The sequence below is a fragment of the Dicentrarchus labrax genome, unplaced genomic scaffold (genome assembly GCF_905237075.1).
Source record: "Dicentrarchus labrax unplaced genomic scaffold, dlabrax2021, whole genome shotgun sequence".
Classification (NCBI taxonomy): Eukaryota; Metazoa; Chordata; class Actinopteri; family Moronidae; genus Dicentrarchus; species Dicentrarchus labrax.
This window is the reverse complement of record NW_026136717.1, coordinates 8884682-8900792: the sequence shown is the minus strand read 5'-3', so window position 1 is coordinate 8900792 and position 16111 is coordinate 8884682. Positions and strand designations below refer to the sequence as shown.

The window sequence follows — 16111 nt, the reverse complement described above, 5'->3', positions numbered from 1 at the left end:
TAATCAGATGATAAAACTATAATTGCCGTGGAAATTGCTTTAATCCAAGTGAGGTTGTGACAATTAGAAAGATTCTCAGATAGATAATGTGACTTGATCGTCCAGCACATGCCCTCCCTTCCTCCCTCCCTTGGATGCTGTGATATCACAGATAAAGATAGGTTATGACTCTAAACTATACTGACAGTAAATATTCTTTAACCACAAACGCGACTGGCTGAATTTAAGAAACGTGAGGCCTGAAAAGTAAAGTATGCTGTGATGACTACCAGTCATGCATTTTGATTAAGATGGTAATATGTTAATGCGACGCTGTTAGCATAATTTTGCCTTGTTGATAAACATCTATGTCTCGCTTTGATTCTGCTGCTCTGACTACATTGTGGCCATGAAAGCGCTTCCTCTGGCCTCCTGTTTATCCTTTGGTCCAGTGCTCTTTGAAGTGAAAAACACACATAAATTACACTTGGCAGTGACTGTGATTGATTTAAATACTGCTTGAAGACAACACTTGCAATCAGTTTGGCAGTTCTTGATAATGTCATGCTTGTTTAACATCGGATGTGATGCTCATTAACTATTTCAGTGGGCAATCCTAATAACGGATATAAGGAATATTAAGCCGGGTGATGTCTATTCATGAAGTTGTAGCATCAGCAAACTGATCTTTGTGAAAAATAATAAGCTGATATTTAATCAAAGCAATAGTTTGACATTTTGGGAAGTTTGCTTATTCGTTTTCTTGCCTACAGCTAGCAGCCGGTTAGCTTAGTTTAACATAGAGGTTGGTACTTGCTTGCTGAATCTGTATAAAAACTACAGCATGTTGTCTTAACTCTTAAAAACAAAGGATGTACTGTGTTAAATGAATGAGCTTTAGAGGTGCAATAAGGCAATTCTTTTTTCTCTCCTTTGGATAGAGTAGGACTGGTTGTTTCTCTTCGCTTCCAGTCTTTATGCTAAGGTAAGCTGCTGTAGCGAGCTTTGTATTTAAAATCCTCCTAAAATGTCACATTTTTACCTAAACATCTAAGAAACATGAAGCAGCTTTTTACCTGAACGGCTCGCTACTCCATTGGCCTTCTCACTGTCCTCCACTTGGCATTTCTTTTTAGCGATCTTATGAAGAATGGATGCCTTCTCTCGAAATTTACCTGCAAAAGAATCACCGCAATTGTTAAGCGTGGAACAGAGAGCTGCGTACCGTAGCACCTTCAAAGCCTCTCGGCCTCATCCCAGTCAGAGCTCCTTCGTTGTCACCTTTGACCCCAGATGGGTCACATTTCAAAAGCACAGTGCATACACGGTGGTGGCTTTACACAAAACTGCATCGAGAGTCAATATGACGTAGCATATCATATACTGATGATCCTGCATTGTCCTGGTCCTTGGTGGAGGCAAAGCCAGCAGGGAGGGAATCTCTTGTGAAGAGATCTGCCTTCTGGAGGTCAGATTCACTCCTGTTCTCGCTCAGTTCTTATAACAGATCAGAAACTCACAAGAGATGTCAGAGGCCAGCGGGGAACTAAAAGCAACCAAAGGTTTAGCTGGGGACAGCATCACAGCATATGAAAAATAACAAATTTAGAGGTTTAAGACACTGTATTCAAATATTTATACAGGACCTTATTTTACCATTATTATAGCCCCTTCTATTTTAGCATCTTTTGTATTGGAGTGCATGTAAGAGACATCTGCTAGTTAGAGAATTGAATCAATATTTAAAAATCACTGGTAGAGATTAATATACTTTTGCTGATAACATTTATTGATTCAATAACTCCACTCATACTGGAAATGCAATGCTGTGACGCAGTAGACTGAATTGAAACCAGTCATCAATTGAACAACATGACCTTGTGGCTTACGTAAGCAGCGTGCTCTCTTGACATTACAAATAATGGCTCACGCAAGGCAATTCTGCCCATGTTGTAATGACTGGCGATGACTGGCCGCTGGCTTGTGGAACAAAGACTTTCCACAAAATCCCTGTGGCCTGAAATCCCCCAACGACAACACACATGAATAATAATACAGTACTGAGATGAGAAGGAATATGACTCCAAATACACAAAAATCATGTAGTGCAGGTTTTTATGTTCCCATGTTATACTAATTAGATTTTAATATTTAATGGCTATGCAGGCTGGGCAGTAACTTCTGTGAGTGTTTTCATTTGAAACTGTGTTGTAAGGAATATATTTCTCATCTATGATGTTCTTTCGGTGGAAAACCGGTATCATTAACCTCGTAGCCGTCATGTATCCATATCTAATTTCACTGATTTCCTGTGCGTGTCTGCTTTTGGATGCATGTCCTGCCTACTCCCAATCAGACCATTGCAATCAATGTGAAAGATTTTCTTTTCTTTTTTTATGAGGGCATGGCTGATCTGTCAGTGCTTGACACAGTGGCGCGTCAATACGTACTCCACCCAACCATGTCAACACTGTCTGTGACCTTCTGGCAAAATCATTAACCACCCCAAGTCACCACCGGCCTTCCTCCTGTCTCCTCTATCTATTTCTCCATCGCTCTCGTTTTTCTCTCTCATCTGTCTTTGGCAAACACGTCTTTCTCTCACTTTATCTTTTCATTGTTTGGCAATGCACAGCCCCCCCCCACGCCTGTCTCTCTTTCAGACACACACATGCACACAAGAACACACACAAACACATACTGTACATTTTCACAAGATGGCATCACACATTCCACTGCCTTGACATCACTCACCTTAGGCGGTCATTGTCAGTGGGTTGTATATTGTAGTCAGTGTTGCGTTTCTACAAATGCGGGTGTAAGACTATGTCTCTGCTTGGGTGTACAAGCAGCAGGGTTGGGCTTTCTGCTGTAGGCATTCACAGGAAATTCTTAAATGTTGAAGAAAACCGCTCTAGCATGACTACAGACGCAAAGAGTGTAAAGTCAGACTGGCTGGCAAAGATTAAGGTTATAATGCCTCTTTATATGCCTTTATAGTTGATTATTTTACCAAAATAACTGTCATAAAGTTACATCTTAAATGCAGATACTGCACTCTGCTTTGGGATAATCCTTACAGGGTGCAAGGGGAAATGCAGTATCTTACCAATAAAACTTAATTTGGATTATTTATAGATTATATTTTACAGGAATTAAATGCACCTTTGGTTTTATGTCTTTGATTAATGTACTATTTATATTAATATTTATGTAATTAATTAATTTACTTTTAGATATCTGATTTAAAATGTAGCTTAATCACGCCGATTTTCCCAATTGCATGATGAGTTAAAAGATGAGATGGCTGCTGCTGAAATCTGCTAAGCTAGTTAGCCTTAGTCAGAGCTTGGCTTTTTAAAATAGCCCTAATATAGCTTACTAGTTGCTGTACATTTTCACAGAAATCCTACATTTCTATGGCATAATACTTTTTAAACTAAGCTTAAAATTTTTTTATTCAGGTAAAAATGTGTAGTTACTTTGTTTTGCCTTTTCACGGTGTGGTCTAAAATGTCATTATGCTTTAGCTCTAAGTGCAAACAAAAAAGAAACAAAGTTCCTACAAGGTGCATGAATCAGTGAGCACTAAGACAAACTCCTTAGGTTTAGACAAAAGCTTTAAAATTAAAAACTAAGCGAGATCAAAATTTTCTTGATTAAATGGCCTGCAGAGTGGTAAAAAAATGTTTCCTTGGAGGTCCATTCAAGGTGCACATATTCTCAGAACCATCTCATTTGCATAATGATGAAGCAATTGCAGGGTCTTTAAGAATAACCAGCCCTTCCCAAGCTGCCGTTACACAGCCGCTCATTTTCCCTGTCAGCTCTGCCTGTTACGCAACCGCCGGGTGGATGAGTCACACCAGTTTGCCGAATTCAGCAACGTACGTCTTACGTGTGTGCACCCGCTGCTGGTCCAAGTGAGCTGTGTGGCATGGATGATGTATTTCTCAACTACGCAGATGGGTAACAGGGCCAAAGAAAAAAAGAAAAGAAAAAAAGAAAAAAGAAGAACCTTGTGCCTTGTGTTTTCTGAGTGTGGGGGGCATGGGATGGTATGCTGTGCATTTGTGTGTGCTTTTACCAGCCTGCATAATAATAAATGCCTTAAAATGTAACCAAGAAGAAGCAGTGGCTTTCTCACAGAATCAAACATAAGCAACACATGACTGTAATTTTCTAGGTTTATTTAAAGTATCTTGCTGATAAATAGAATAAAAATCCATAGAAACACTACACACAGTAACACACAATATGTATGAACATATTCTGTGGGCAGAAATTAAAAAATAAGCCAAAAATATAAATGAGAATAAAAAAGTAAATAAATAAAAAAATGGTATGGCTTCCATGATTTGCACTTATGTCAGTGAAATCTCAGAGAGGTTGTCAAACTTAAAAGCAAAATTGTGCAAACTGTATGTCACAAGCAAACAAAAAATATGGGGTTTGGGGGATGCTATTTCATGATCAAGATGACAAAAAAAACCCAAAAGGGATGACGGAAGCTGACTCAAAGAATCAAGTGAAAACTTTCGGGCTTACCTTCCTCAGTCATTGAGTGATAATATTTTAGTTTCCCATAAGTCCCAAGCTCTACAACATCACAGCAAAAGACAAGGGTAAGGCAACGAACACACAGAGAAAAGGAAAAGAGTGAACATGACAGAACAAGACAGGTCCGCTGGTTCTACATCACATACTGTACACACACTCACACGCACGGGCACAATGAGTGACATACAGAAAGACAAAGTCTCTCAGTAATCACTGCTTAAGTGCAAAACAGAGCGGCCATGGTTGAATTACACAAAAAAAATAAAAAAATAAAAACACATTATAGAATTACAGTAACTCCTGCCATTGGCACAGGTTACAGGGCTATTAGAGAAGATTTAGGAGATTTAGAGAGGGGGAAGGGACAGTCAATAGGCTAGAAAAAAATAATAGAAGTTTCATACAAAGATATATTTAAAAAAAACAAACAGAACAGGAAAGTCAGAAGAGAATTTACTGGGTCAACATGCAACAAAAAGATGAGTCCTCCTCTCCTCTGCACGCAAGTTTATTCAAAGGCTTGATGATTCGGCATTTTATTTCCACAATGAAACCCGAACAATTAATTTGATTCTCTTACTGTAGCAGTTCTTGGTGCTACAGTAAACAGACGGTCAGCACATCTGCATGATGAATTAGCCGGGAATTCAAACCTGCAGCAACAGCTGAACGTGAAGCAGCAGAACAGAAGACACCGGGCCACGAGGCTCTACCTCCGACACTGCACTTTGCCTCGGAGCTGTTTCGACAGTAATTACTAACGGCATGAAGGTTTTTGTTTTTAGTGTCGCTCTGTCCAATTTTCTCCACCGTGAGTTTTTGGTCCGATCCTGGCAGAGCTGCTACAAATGTGATTTAACAATACTGCTGGTTGTTGCAATGTGTTGGTGTCTACAGCAAAATAAACCAGAACATAATTAGTAATATTTAACAAGTACAAAACAAGTACAAGTACAGTGCCTACTTGAAACGGTTCACCCAAATTACAAACATAGCTCTATAAAGCTACACAGACAGCTTTTGTTTTATTTGCAAAGGTGAACAGTTTTTCACTGGAACTACTTTCGACAACAGACGTAGTTCCTCTGAAAATGAGTATGTTCTGTCTAATATTACAACGGAAGGAAAAATAAAAAACAACTTACAAACTACTTGCATGACTGGAAAAAGTGATAAAATTCTTGGCAACTTCTCGTTTTCCTGCTAGCTCCTGTTTCTCGTCTCATCTCATTAAGGTGAATAATGTTGATGATGGATTACAAGGAGGCTTCATTTGGAAGACTGCTTTCATACCAAATGCCACATTAAAAATATGAGTGATTATAAATAATGTAACTGTTTTAAATAGTCAAGCTCTCTCCTTTATACCTCTCAAGTCCTTTGTTATTAAGCTATAGGAGAATTCTGTAAATTATCTTTTGTTGTGACTGTTAACTAGACTGTAATTTTGGCCAGGTATCTCATATAAAAGAGATAACTAATATGAAAGGATGTTCTGGTTAAATAAAGATTAAGAAAATGTTTTTGTTTTTTTTTGTCATTTGGGTAAACTGACCCATTAACTCTTTTCACAGGCACATTTCAAGTTCTGTACATGTTGTAGGTGTAAAGCACTGTATATATATCCACAAAACCCACGTGCACTCACGCTAACATCCAACTCTGCCCAACAGTGGGCGACCACTCCACTCACATGTGAGAGGATTATGGTGTAAATCTCATGCCAAATGCGAGACTTGGCAGCCCCGAAAACACAATCTAATGAGATGAAAACACATCCCGCTGCAGAGTGTCTTGCTCATCTGCTGCACTCCCAGACAAGTGCCTCAATCCCATATGATTAGGCCATTCGGGTTTGAAGTGCGCTATCACTGTAAGGTCTGCCTCTAACTGAGGCCGCTCTGAGGCCCAATTAACCCACGACACACTCACTGTCGTCAGTTTGCCCTCTGCAACCAGAGAGAGCGAGAGCGAGAGAGAGAGAGAGAGAGAGAGAGAGCGAGAGAGAGAGAGAGAGAGTGAGGGGGAGGCTTGTTGTTGTTTACCAGGGGCCCTCTTGTCCTTGTGGTGTGACCTCTAAACCTCTGATGAGCTGTGTGTTAAGAGTGTGAGTGTGTGTGTGTGTGTTTGTGTGTGTGTACGTGTGTGTGCATGCCCGCCCTGTCTGCTGGGGGTTGGGGTGTCAGGGAAATTCACAGTCTGTGCTGAGGCAAAAAGGCTTTTAACATTGATTCTTTCACCCACGTGGCGCAGGGTGAGCTCAGAGGGCATGGGGGGGTGACGTGTGTGCGTGTGTATGAGTGTGTCGTGGTGGATGGATGACGGGTTGGCTGTCACAGTTACATGACATACTGGAGGGATGATTATGTATCAAAACCATTTGCTACGTAGATAAGGGGCGGTTCCTATGAACATTAAAATACACTAAAGAATTTTGAGAAATATTCAGATTTTGCTGCTTGTTAAGAGTTAATGACTGATACCCCTCTTATATCTGTCCCTTTACTTAGCTTAGCTTAGCACAATGACTGGAAACAGAGGGAAACAGCTAGCTCGGCACTGTCAAAAGGTAAAAAAAAAAAAGCACATATAGCCTATGTTTCTGAATTCAAATATTAATGGTAAATATATGAAAAATAAATAGTTCTGCTTTAACAATAAATGAAAAGATATCTCATTAATGTTTTATTACGTTGCAAATACAGTATTTTAGTTATTAAATTTTTCAAAACACATGAAGATGCAACTATGTCAGACATATGCCTGTGTTATTTGGATATCGGTGTTAGAATATTACCACAAAAAAGGATGTAACAGTACAGTTACAGTGTTACATTGACACAAATAAAGAATAACCTACAGCAGAATGTTAATGTAATATATCTGCATAAATGGAAAATATATTTCCATGGCACAAGAGGTGGGAGGTCAGTGACAGTGAGTGCATTATTGAACCATGTGATCAATGGGGCCCTGGGTCACCACACAGATGGTACTGCTGGCAGTGGGTTGCCTGGATGAATGAATTTACCTCTCACACTTAATGGCCGTTCAAATAATTGAAAGTCCTAGCATAGAAAATTCTGAATTTAGATTATCCCTTTCCTTCATTGTTTCTTCATTTGCTTCTTCATTTTGCTCTGTTTAGGTAAGAATTACACCCTCACAAAGCGATGGAAACACATTAAACCTCATTTGCTGCCCTTTGGCTGATTTCCTTCCGTGTCTGCATCGAAAACATCCAATGAAACAGTGGGCCACACACTCTATCATCTAACCCGCTCACCCAATAAGCGTACAGTCTGCCAACATGGGTGTATCATGGTTTGCCCAAATGACCTTGTCTTCTCCACTGTCCCCTCCACTGTCAGCCTGAGGAGGACTTTGTACGATGTCTGCTCAATAAAAATGGCCTAACATCAACAAAGATGTCCAAGGCCGCACTGGCATTGTGAGCGATCTTTCCAGCCGATCTCAGTGAGATAATGATCTGCAGTAAAGCATCTGATGAGATCGCTGGTCTGTGCTGCCATATTTATAGCGCTGCACCACATCATCACAGAGCAGTGACGTAAAAATTTATGAATTTCATAGATGCTCCACTATGGTCAGTCGTGTGCATCGCCCATCTTCTTCCATACTGAGGTCAACTTCAGCTATGGATATGCACAGACTCGCCACCAGAGCTCAGATCTTGGGGCGATAAATCTTATTGAAGGGCCTGAGCCAAAGGCATGCACGCAGCCAGAATATTGAGTGCTGTTTTGGGAGGCTTGTTTCAGCCATCCACTGAGAGCTCAGACAGTAGAGTGAGAGCCACTCTGCCCTTATCCCTCCCCATCTCTCTTTGTAGTTCAATATTTGATGCCACTCCTAAGTGATATTGTTTGTAGCTCCACACTGATGGAAAAAGAGAAGCGGGCACTTGTGCCTAGAACTTACTGTACCGGACTATTACAGTGTTCTCTCCAATGAAAAACATGCGGGATTAAAGGTCTATTATTAAACTGAAGGACATTCACAATAACAAGAAAGCTGTTGTTGGACATAATTTGGATACTGAATAAACATCTACTGTATCTCTCAAGAAGCGTGTGAATACTTAAATGATAATAGTGTGGCGGGAACAGCTAATTGTAAAAAGCTGTAGAGGGAAACTAATTTTATTCCACTGCCATTTATCGCTCTGTCAAGCTCTTATTGATTGTGAATCCTGAGGAAGGGCATGTGAGGAGGACTGACAAAATAGCTGACAACTTTTTTTTCCATCTGCCCAATACACAAATTCATGAAGTAAGCACAACGTTGTCAAGTTGAGAGGACCTAGGGTGGGATACTTCTTCCAACACCACTGGCATGTTTAGCTAAATGTCTGCAGGGTAAATAATCTTCACAACCCAGGAGTTGGAGGACAATGCAGACAGGAAAAACCCAAAATCGCTCCTTTTGGGCTTTTTCCTGTCTCGCAGAGAGCAGTAACACAAAGCTAGAACTAAAAGGAGGTCATAAGAGGAGAGAGAGGATTAGGGGACAATGGGGAAAACAATGCAGAAATGGTTACAGAGGGTTTCCAGGGAGAATACATCCACAGAGGAGAATGAGATATTTGAAGGAGAGAGTCTGCAGGGATGGACAGTACAGAATTGACATACAGCACAGCGGCGCTCGGGAAATATACATAGGGGACACGTTGGCCAAGAGAGTTGTCTCCAGGCTGTTGGAATGAGAACAAACAGATTTTTTTTGAGGGGAGAAGGATACGGAAATTAGAGGAGTAACTCACCAGAGTCAGCAAATTCTGAGGGGACAGTAGAAGAAAGAGAGATAGGAAGACAGAAACAGAGAAAAGATAAATCCAAGTGATATTTAGTGTGATAGCCCACATTAAATCATAGGTAATATGCAAAGATGAGAATAGCCCATTATATGATGCTAGTAAAGTAATTTAATTTAAAAAGTTATTAAATTATTTGATATTTTGTGAAATGTGCTTTTTTGCTTTCTTGCAGAGAGTGAGATGAGAAGAATGATACCACTTTGAAGCTAAATATGAAATTGGGGCCAGGGGATGCTTAGCTTAGCTTAGCTTAGCACAAACACTGGAAGCAGGGGGAATCACCTAGCCTGGTTCTCTGTCCAAAGGCAAGAAAATCCACCTACCACCTCTGAAGCTTGCTAATTAACGGGCTATATTTAGCTTCCTTTATCCATAAACACAGAGGTATAAAAAAATAAGTTGTGGTCAACTCAAATAAGTGACTGTGCCCCACACATAACCCCCCTGTAAAACCTCAATGAGCTTAGCTTAGCTTAGCGTAACAACACAATTAGCTGCTTTTACACTATAAGGATTAATCAAACAAGATATAAAAAGTTAATTAGTGAGCTTTTGAGGTGCTGTTAGGGGAATTTTCTTCCATTTGTATATAGCTAGCTTTCCCCCTGCTTCCAGTCTTTATGCTGAACTAAGCTAAGCACCACCTGTCTGTAGCCTCATATTGAACACAGATATGAGAGCGGTATCACTCTTTATTAACTAACTTTCAGGCAAGAAACCGAATAAGCGTATTTCCCAAAACTATTCTTTTAGAGAGAGACACATAAGCACAAATGCCCAATGCCCAAACACATCCTCTCAAATACCTACAATCATTAACCAAGGTTTTTCCTGCGTAGTGTATTTAAAAGCTAGCCCAGACTTCATGTTGCCTTGACAAAAATCTGGCCATGTTTGCAAAAATGAAACCTTATGTTGCATTAATGTAGCAGGATAATACTCTCATTTAAATTTGTTTGGTCAGCTACAATACAGATCAAGCACTGTAGGAGGAAGGGAGCAATAAAAGGAGTGAAGTGTCCGACTATTTAAGCCAGGAAAAACCCTAAAAGCACAAATACACAGACAGACACACAGACAGACACACACACACACACACACACACACACACACACTTCTGACTACCCCACTCTAAAAGACTAACAAATGAAAGGTAACCAGTTCCCAGCACCAGCAAAACAACCTCAGACTTTCTTGCGGCTCGGAAGAGCAGGCGACTTTATTTTGAGAAATATCTATGAAAAATGGATGGCTGGAGTCCTGCCAGCTCCCCTCGGCCCCGCTGTGCTACACTTAAAGCCTAAGAGCACGCAAGGACAAGCAGCACAGCCTCCGTCTTTGATGGCTGCACCTGTTCGTCTCTCTCCAAACTACTCACCAACAAAATGCTCCTTTGCATTAATGATATAAATGTGCACAGAACACAGTGGGACCGACCTTTATTGGGCCCTTACGGTAATGGATCAATGAAATGATTAAATTTTCACTAAACCAATGAGGCATGTGAAGAGTGCGTTTTAAAATGAACTGATATCATCGTTACATGTGCACAGGAGCGTGGGAAAACGTCCAACGTGCTACATGGAAATTTCAAAATAATATATTCGGATCAAACTGGAACCCAAAGTGTTGCTTTTGTTCTCTGCGGTAATTAATTCCATCCTCAAGTCATGTCACACTGTAGTTGTTGTTTCAGTGCATTCATTTCCTGTAAGTAATTTGCCAAAAGACTCATCAGTCAAATCTGGCATAACACCCTCGCATTTCTGCTGCATTCATACTGAAGCTGAAGAGTTTGACTGTTAAAAAAATCTACTATTAGGAAACAACATATATATTAACACACAGTAAATTAATTTTGACTTAAATTTTTTAGATGCTTGTTGGTGATTTAGACCCGAACACAAGCAGAAAAAAAAAACAGCTGGCGTCAGACTTTTGCGTGTACAATCCAGCCTATTAATCCTCATGCCATCAAACAAGCCATAAATATTTCAGTCTACCATCATCAGTGCATGTTAGACGCCCCGAAGAAGACCAAATGACAAATGGCTCTACAAGGAGTGGCGGGGTGAAGAATGTATAGCCCTCTCTTGTGCGTTTACGACTGGCCATACAGACTTCCATTTCCCCAGCGGGCTATGATTTACATTTTAATCACTGAGATGGGAAGATGAATACACTCAGAGACGGGACGCCTCGGATTCAGTGTACAACAACGAGTTGATGCATGTTAATGGCCACTTTAAGGTCCGTCTCGGCACAGCTTATTAATCTTTCCTGAGCTGACTCATTCTAGGTTTGGCTTTCAAGAAATGTACAGTCATTTCGGAGAAAGCTGAAATGCCTCTTCACTCAAGAGCACGTGTCTGCTAATGCAATTACATCCATCCAGAGGGGAGCTATTTAGTCTGGTCATTGTTTTATGCTTATGAATGGCTGTTTGACCTTGTCCCTATGCTGTATTTTTTGTAGCAACACTGATGCTTTTAAACAGAAAACATACACAGTAAACACATTTCCATGAAAACTAGAAGGAAAAAGGGGGAACAAAAACAGGATTTAGTTTCAACATTAATATTCATTTTTTTACGGATTAGGATTCATCACGCCAAAGACCTCTCACTGAAAGCTAAAAAGAAGACAGTCTAATGACAGATTCTTCTACCCTCCACAAGCCCCTGTTGCATGTTTGCTCCCCATTAATGTGACTTTTTTTTTCTACCCTTCGTCTTTTCGTGGTGGGTTGAGATTGGGATGACACTGCACCTCCCCCGACATATTAACATATACATCCCCTGTGCCGAGCACTGACACCGCCGTTTTACATTTCCTTTAGCTAAGCTAATAGGCCTTCATCTTGGATTAAAGGAAAATGATCTTCCACCTCAGCTGTGCTCTGACACAGCACCAAGCTCACCCTGTCTAGCACGGACTATTTTTAAAAAAGGGATCAATTTATTCTGAGCAAATAGGGGCTACAGAGGTAGTTCTAAATGTTAATGGTGACGACGTTAGATTTGAAGGGGTCCATAACTAGGGGTACTACTAAGTCAATATTTTTTATTTGGACTGAATTAAAAACACCATAAGGATGCTTGATTTAGTTATTCATATCTACGAATGTGAGCTCAAGTTTGGGGCATGAAAATCTTTTATGTGCTCATAATATACAGTAGTTTTCTTCCAGCAATGGTCTTGAATTTTTGGTTTACGTACATTCCTGACACATCTGAAAACAGAATTTAGGTCATTTTAAGAGAAAACCACAATATCAACCTGAAAATAGACAATTATGGACAATAAAAAAGAACACCTGAGCCCTATATCCTGCGTATATGAGACTTACAGATGTGAAATCCATCACTGAAGACTGGTGTTTTCTATGTGCAGTTTGCCTGACTGTCTTACCTTCACTTAAAGGGTCCAACGTGTGAATCATCAGTTGGAAAATGCTGTTCCTCATCAAGCTGTTGTGGAGGGAGGCAGAACTACCCCCCCTCTGAAGCCGAGGCCTGGCCTGTGAGAGGAGAAACAGGGTGTCAATCAAACTTTTGAACCTAGGACATGTTTCTTATGCCTCATTTCCTCTGCAAGGTATGGCTCAGCTCGCTTGACTCAACTTATTTGGAAGTGTTCTCTTTTGTTTTTTTTGTTTTTCCTTGGCAAAAGTTGTGGATAGTACCTGGTACGGGTTCTGGTATCACCATTGTTGAGGTCCCAAGCAAGTTGAGCTGAATGGAGGAGTTAAAAGACTGCTGAAATAATCGTCACTAGAATCGTCACGTTTCATGCACCGTTGCTATGATGTTCGGATAAGGCTCCTGCCTGCACTGAGAGGGTACTATCTGCAGTGGAAAATGAAAGGCGAGCCGAGCAGTGGAAATGAAACTTTACTAGCAAAAAATAAATAACTTTAGTCCAACAACTAGTTCTTATAAAGCACATATGCTGATATTAACATCAGTCTATCAATTGTAAGCACTTTACTAGAGCCATTTCTAATCCAAGCTGTTTGGAATAGGTTTCTCTATAATCCTCTTTTACATAAAACCCCTAAGCGGAACCTGCAACCCAGTAAAACTATCATAAAGCGCCTCAGCTTCTTAAAAATATAACTCCCATGGGTCAAGACAGGCGTTCACAGTTCAATTGGCATATGTGTTATTTCTCCCAAAACAACCCTTGCCAAGGTCACTCCAGCAGTTGAAGCTGAACTTGAGAACTGTGGGAAATTAGGCACCATTGCAGGCGGCAGCTGTTTGAAGTGTGTCCCCCTTAGGCTGCCCACAGGTGATGCGTAGGCACAGGAGGTGTCAGGTGCTAATTCACAGGCCCATATGGGTGTGAGCGGGAGGCAAGGGAGGCATGTAGACTGGCAGGGCTTGTGTAAGATGTGGCTTCTCAGTGTGACCCTGAAGATTCTCCTTCTGCCGCTCTGTGTTATCTTCTTCCCTTGCAATCTGGATGGCAACTAAACACTCTGGTGCGCTTTTTTGGGGGGTACACGAGCATTAAAAGAGTTGCAGGTTTTCTAAACACATGATCCTTCCTTGATAGTCTCTTGCACGCCACGTAGAAAATGTAACTGCGAAAAAGGCTTCAGAAAACAGAGGGAGCTACTCTCTGCACACGGGGAGGCTGAAGGTTACCGATAACAGTGTACATGTCTCGTTCACAGTATGGTGGGAGAAACAAGTTACGCTACTACGGAAACAGGGACAAACACAGAAGCAGACGGGAAGAGTGTCAATCAGACAGGACCTACCGACAACTTGCCGTCATCCTCTGGCGCCCCAGGACTTGCCTTTTCATCCAACACAGAGAAGAAGAAGTAAAAGGGGGGAGAAGGAGAGAAAGAGAAAACAGGACATAGATGTGAAGCATGCCGCACACAACCACACAGACAAGATGAAAAGACGATAGAGAGAGACATTACAGTGATGGTGATGACTGACTGTGATGTGAGTGGACAAGACTTGAGGGACAGATTCCTCCCCACTGCTGTGCCTGCCTACTGTGTCAGTTGCATGTTGATCAAGATTAGATTGTCTACTTGAACTTCTTTGAAATTCATTCACCAATGTCCTTTCAATTTCACTTATTTGAGTCAAGGATGAATGTCTGGCATATCTTGGTGTACACTGTAAAAGTAGAGTAACATTAGAGTAATGGTGAAGAGGCAACAAAGAAAAATAAATATTAAATAGTTTGACATCTTGGGGGAAGCACACATTTTCTTGCGTTAGATGAGAAGATTGATAATGCTATGACGTCTATTGTATGGTAAATATGAAGTGACAGCCAGTTAGCTTAGCTTACAGTTATCATTGTGCTCATGTTACTATTTCTTCAATTCCTTCAATCGCTTCATATGACACATCAGCCATTTCAGCTGAATCCAAACTACCCAACACTGATAGAAAACTCAACCTTATGCCACAAATGAAGTGAAATTTTAAACAAGTCCCTTGTTTTTGAACCGTGGCACATACAAAGCCAGCACCTTTTTAAAATATGCCAATTTGTGCTAAACTTTATATCCAACAGATAGACTTGGCATCAATCTTATCATCTAACCCTCAGCAAGAAAACAAATAATGGTATGCCAAAATATTCCTTTAAATAAAAGCCTAGTCTGGTCCTGAAGGCCTACAATCTCCAAAACTTTGCCTTGCAGTTTTCGTGCTGCCAGTTTTAATGTGATAACTTTGCCTTTGAGAGTGGGCATGTGCCAGATCATGCCAAAGTGACTCCAGTCTTTTAACAATCACTCAATTCTCTGCTATCATTCTCAGCGGGCCTATTTGGCATGTGCAGTACTGTAACACAGTCTATTTTTGAAACAAAAGCCTTTCACCAACTGCCTGACTGAACTGTGCTCACTTCATCTTCATCTCCAAAAACGTGTGTGTGTGTGTGTGTGTGAAATAACAGTCGCTTAAGGCCTCTGGTTTCTAACTGCAAGGGAACAAAACACAAAGCTTTTGTTCAGATCTTAGCATACCAAGGCTTTGTTTCAAAGCCTACACAGTTTTCAGACAGAAATGTGGAAAAGTGAAATGTGGAGGCACTGGTGTGTGTTGATAAAGTGTACAACGCCAAATGAAATGCAGATAATTATCCAGTTTGATCTTGTGAATGTTTAAAAAATGCAGGGCAAACATACAAATTTTAAGACAGGGCCTTGAGGCTTGTCAACCCAGTGATTAATTTGCATGCTAAATGACGCTGCATTGCATTGAATATCAAATCTCTTGATGATCGTGCAGGCAGGAGGAGTGCAGCGTTAAGTTTTCACCTCATGAACCGGAGTTATGTGGCTGTTAAAATTCGCAGAATCCCAAAATTATGAACTTAATAAACCAAATTAAATAAACCATAACTTGAAATAACTTAGCTGGTATCACTTTTAGAAAAATCCACCAATGCAGTCATTGCGAACGTCAGTACCCGCTGTGTCCCACTGTTTCTGTTTAACAGTTCATAATTTATCATATATTAGGTTAGTCTCTGTATAGCTACAGAATAATTACAGAAATGACGGAGCTGAAATTAAACATTTGCCAAAAAAACTGAGCAGAAGCTGAGCTAATCCTGAGATTTTCCACAGAGCTATTCAACTATAACCTAATTTTTTCCCCATTTCGTATCTTCAGGGTAATTCCTTGCACACTCGAGGTATAATTATTCTATTTCGCTCCCTATCACCCTCCTCAAAGGCAAGTCAGGAGG

General features: G+C 40.6%; 1 protein-coding gene across 8 annotated transcripts in view; it reads right to left on the bottom strand.

The window, feature by feature from the left end:
- The window catches only part of LOC127379245 (sodium/potassium/calcium exchanger 2-like), a 45214-nt gene that overhangs the window by 12241 nt on the left and 16862 nt on the right, over positions 1-16111 (bottom strand). For 2 of the 8 annotated variants that reach the window (XM_051428612.1, XM_051428610.1), the window contains exons 3-7: positions 14145-14193; positions 12788-12896; positions 9323-9337; positions 4528-4578; positions 1056-1154 (exon numbers count right to left, since the gene is read on the bottom strand). In XM_051428612.1, coding sequence (XP_051284572.1) covers positions 1056-1154; positions 4528-4578; positions 9323-9337; positions 12788-12896; positions 14145-14193 — 323 coding nt within the window. The remainder of the gene's footprint in view (positions 1-1055; positions 1155-4527; positions 4579-9322; positions 9338-12787; positions 12897-14144; positions 14194-16111) is intronic. The other 6 variants (XM_051428613.1, XM_051428615.1, XM_051428614.1 and 3 more) reach the window with 6 other exon arrangements.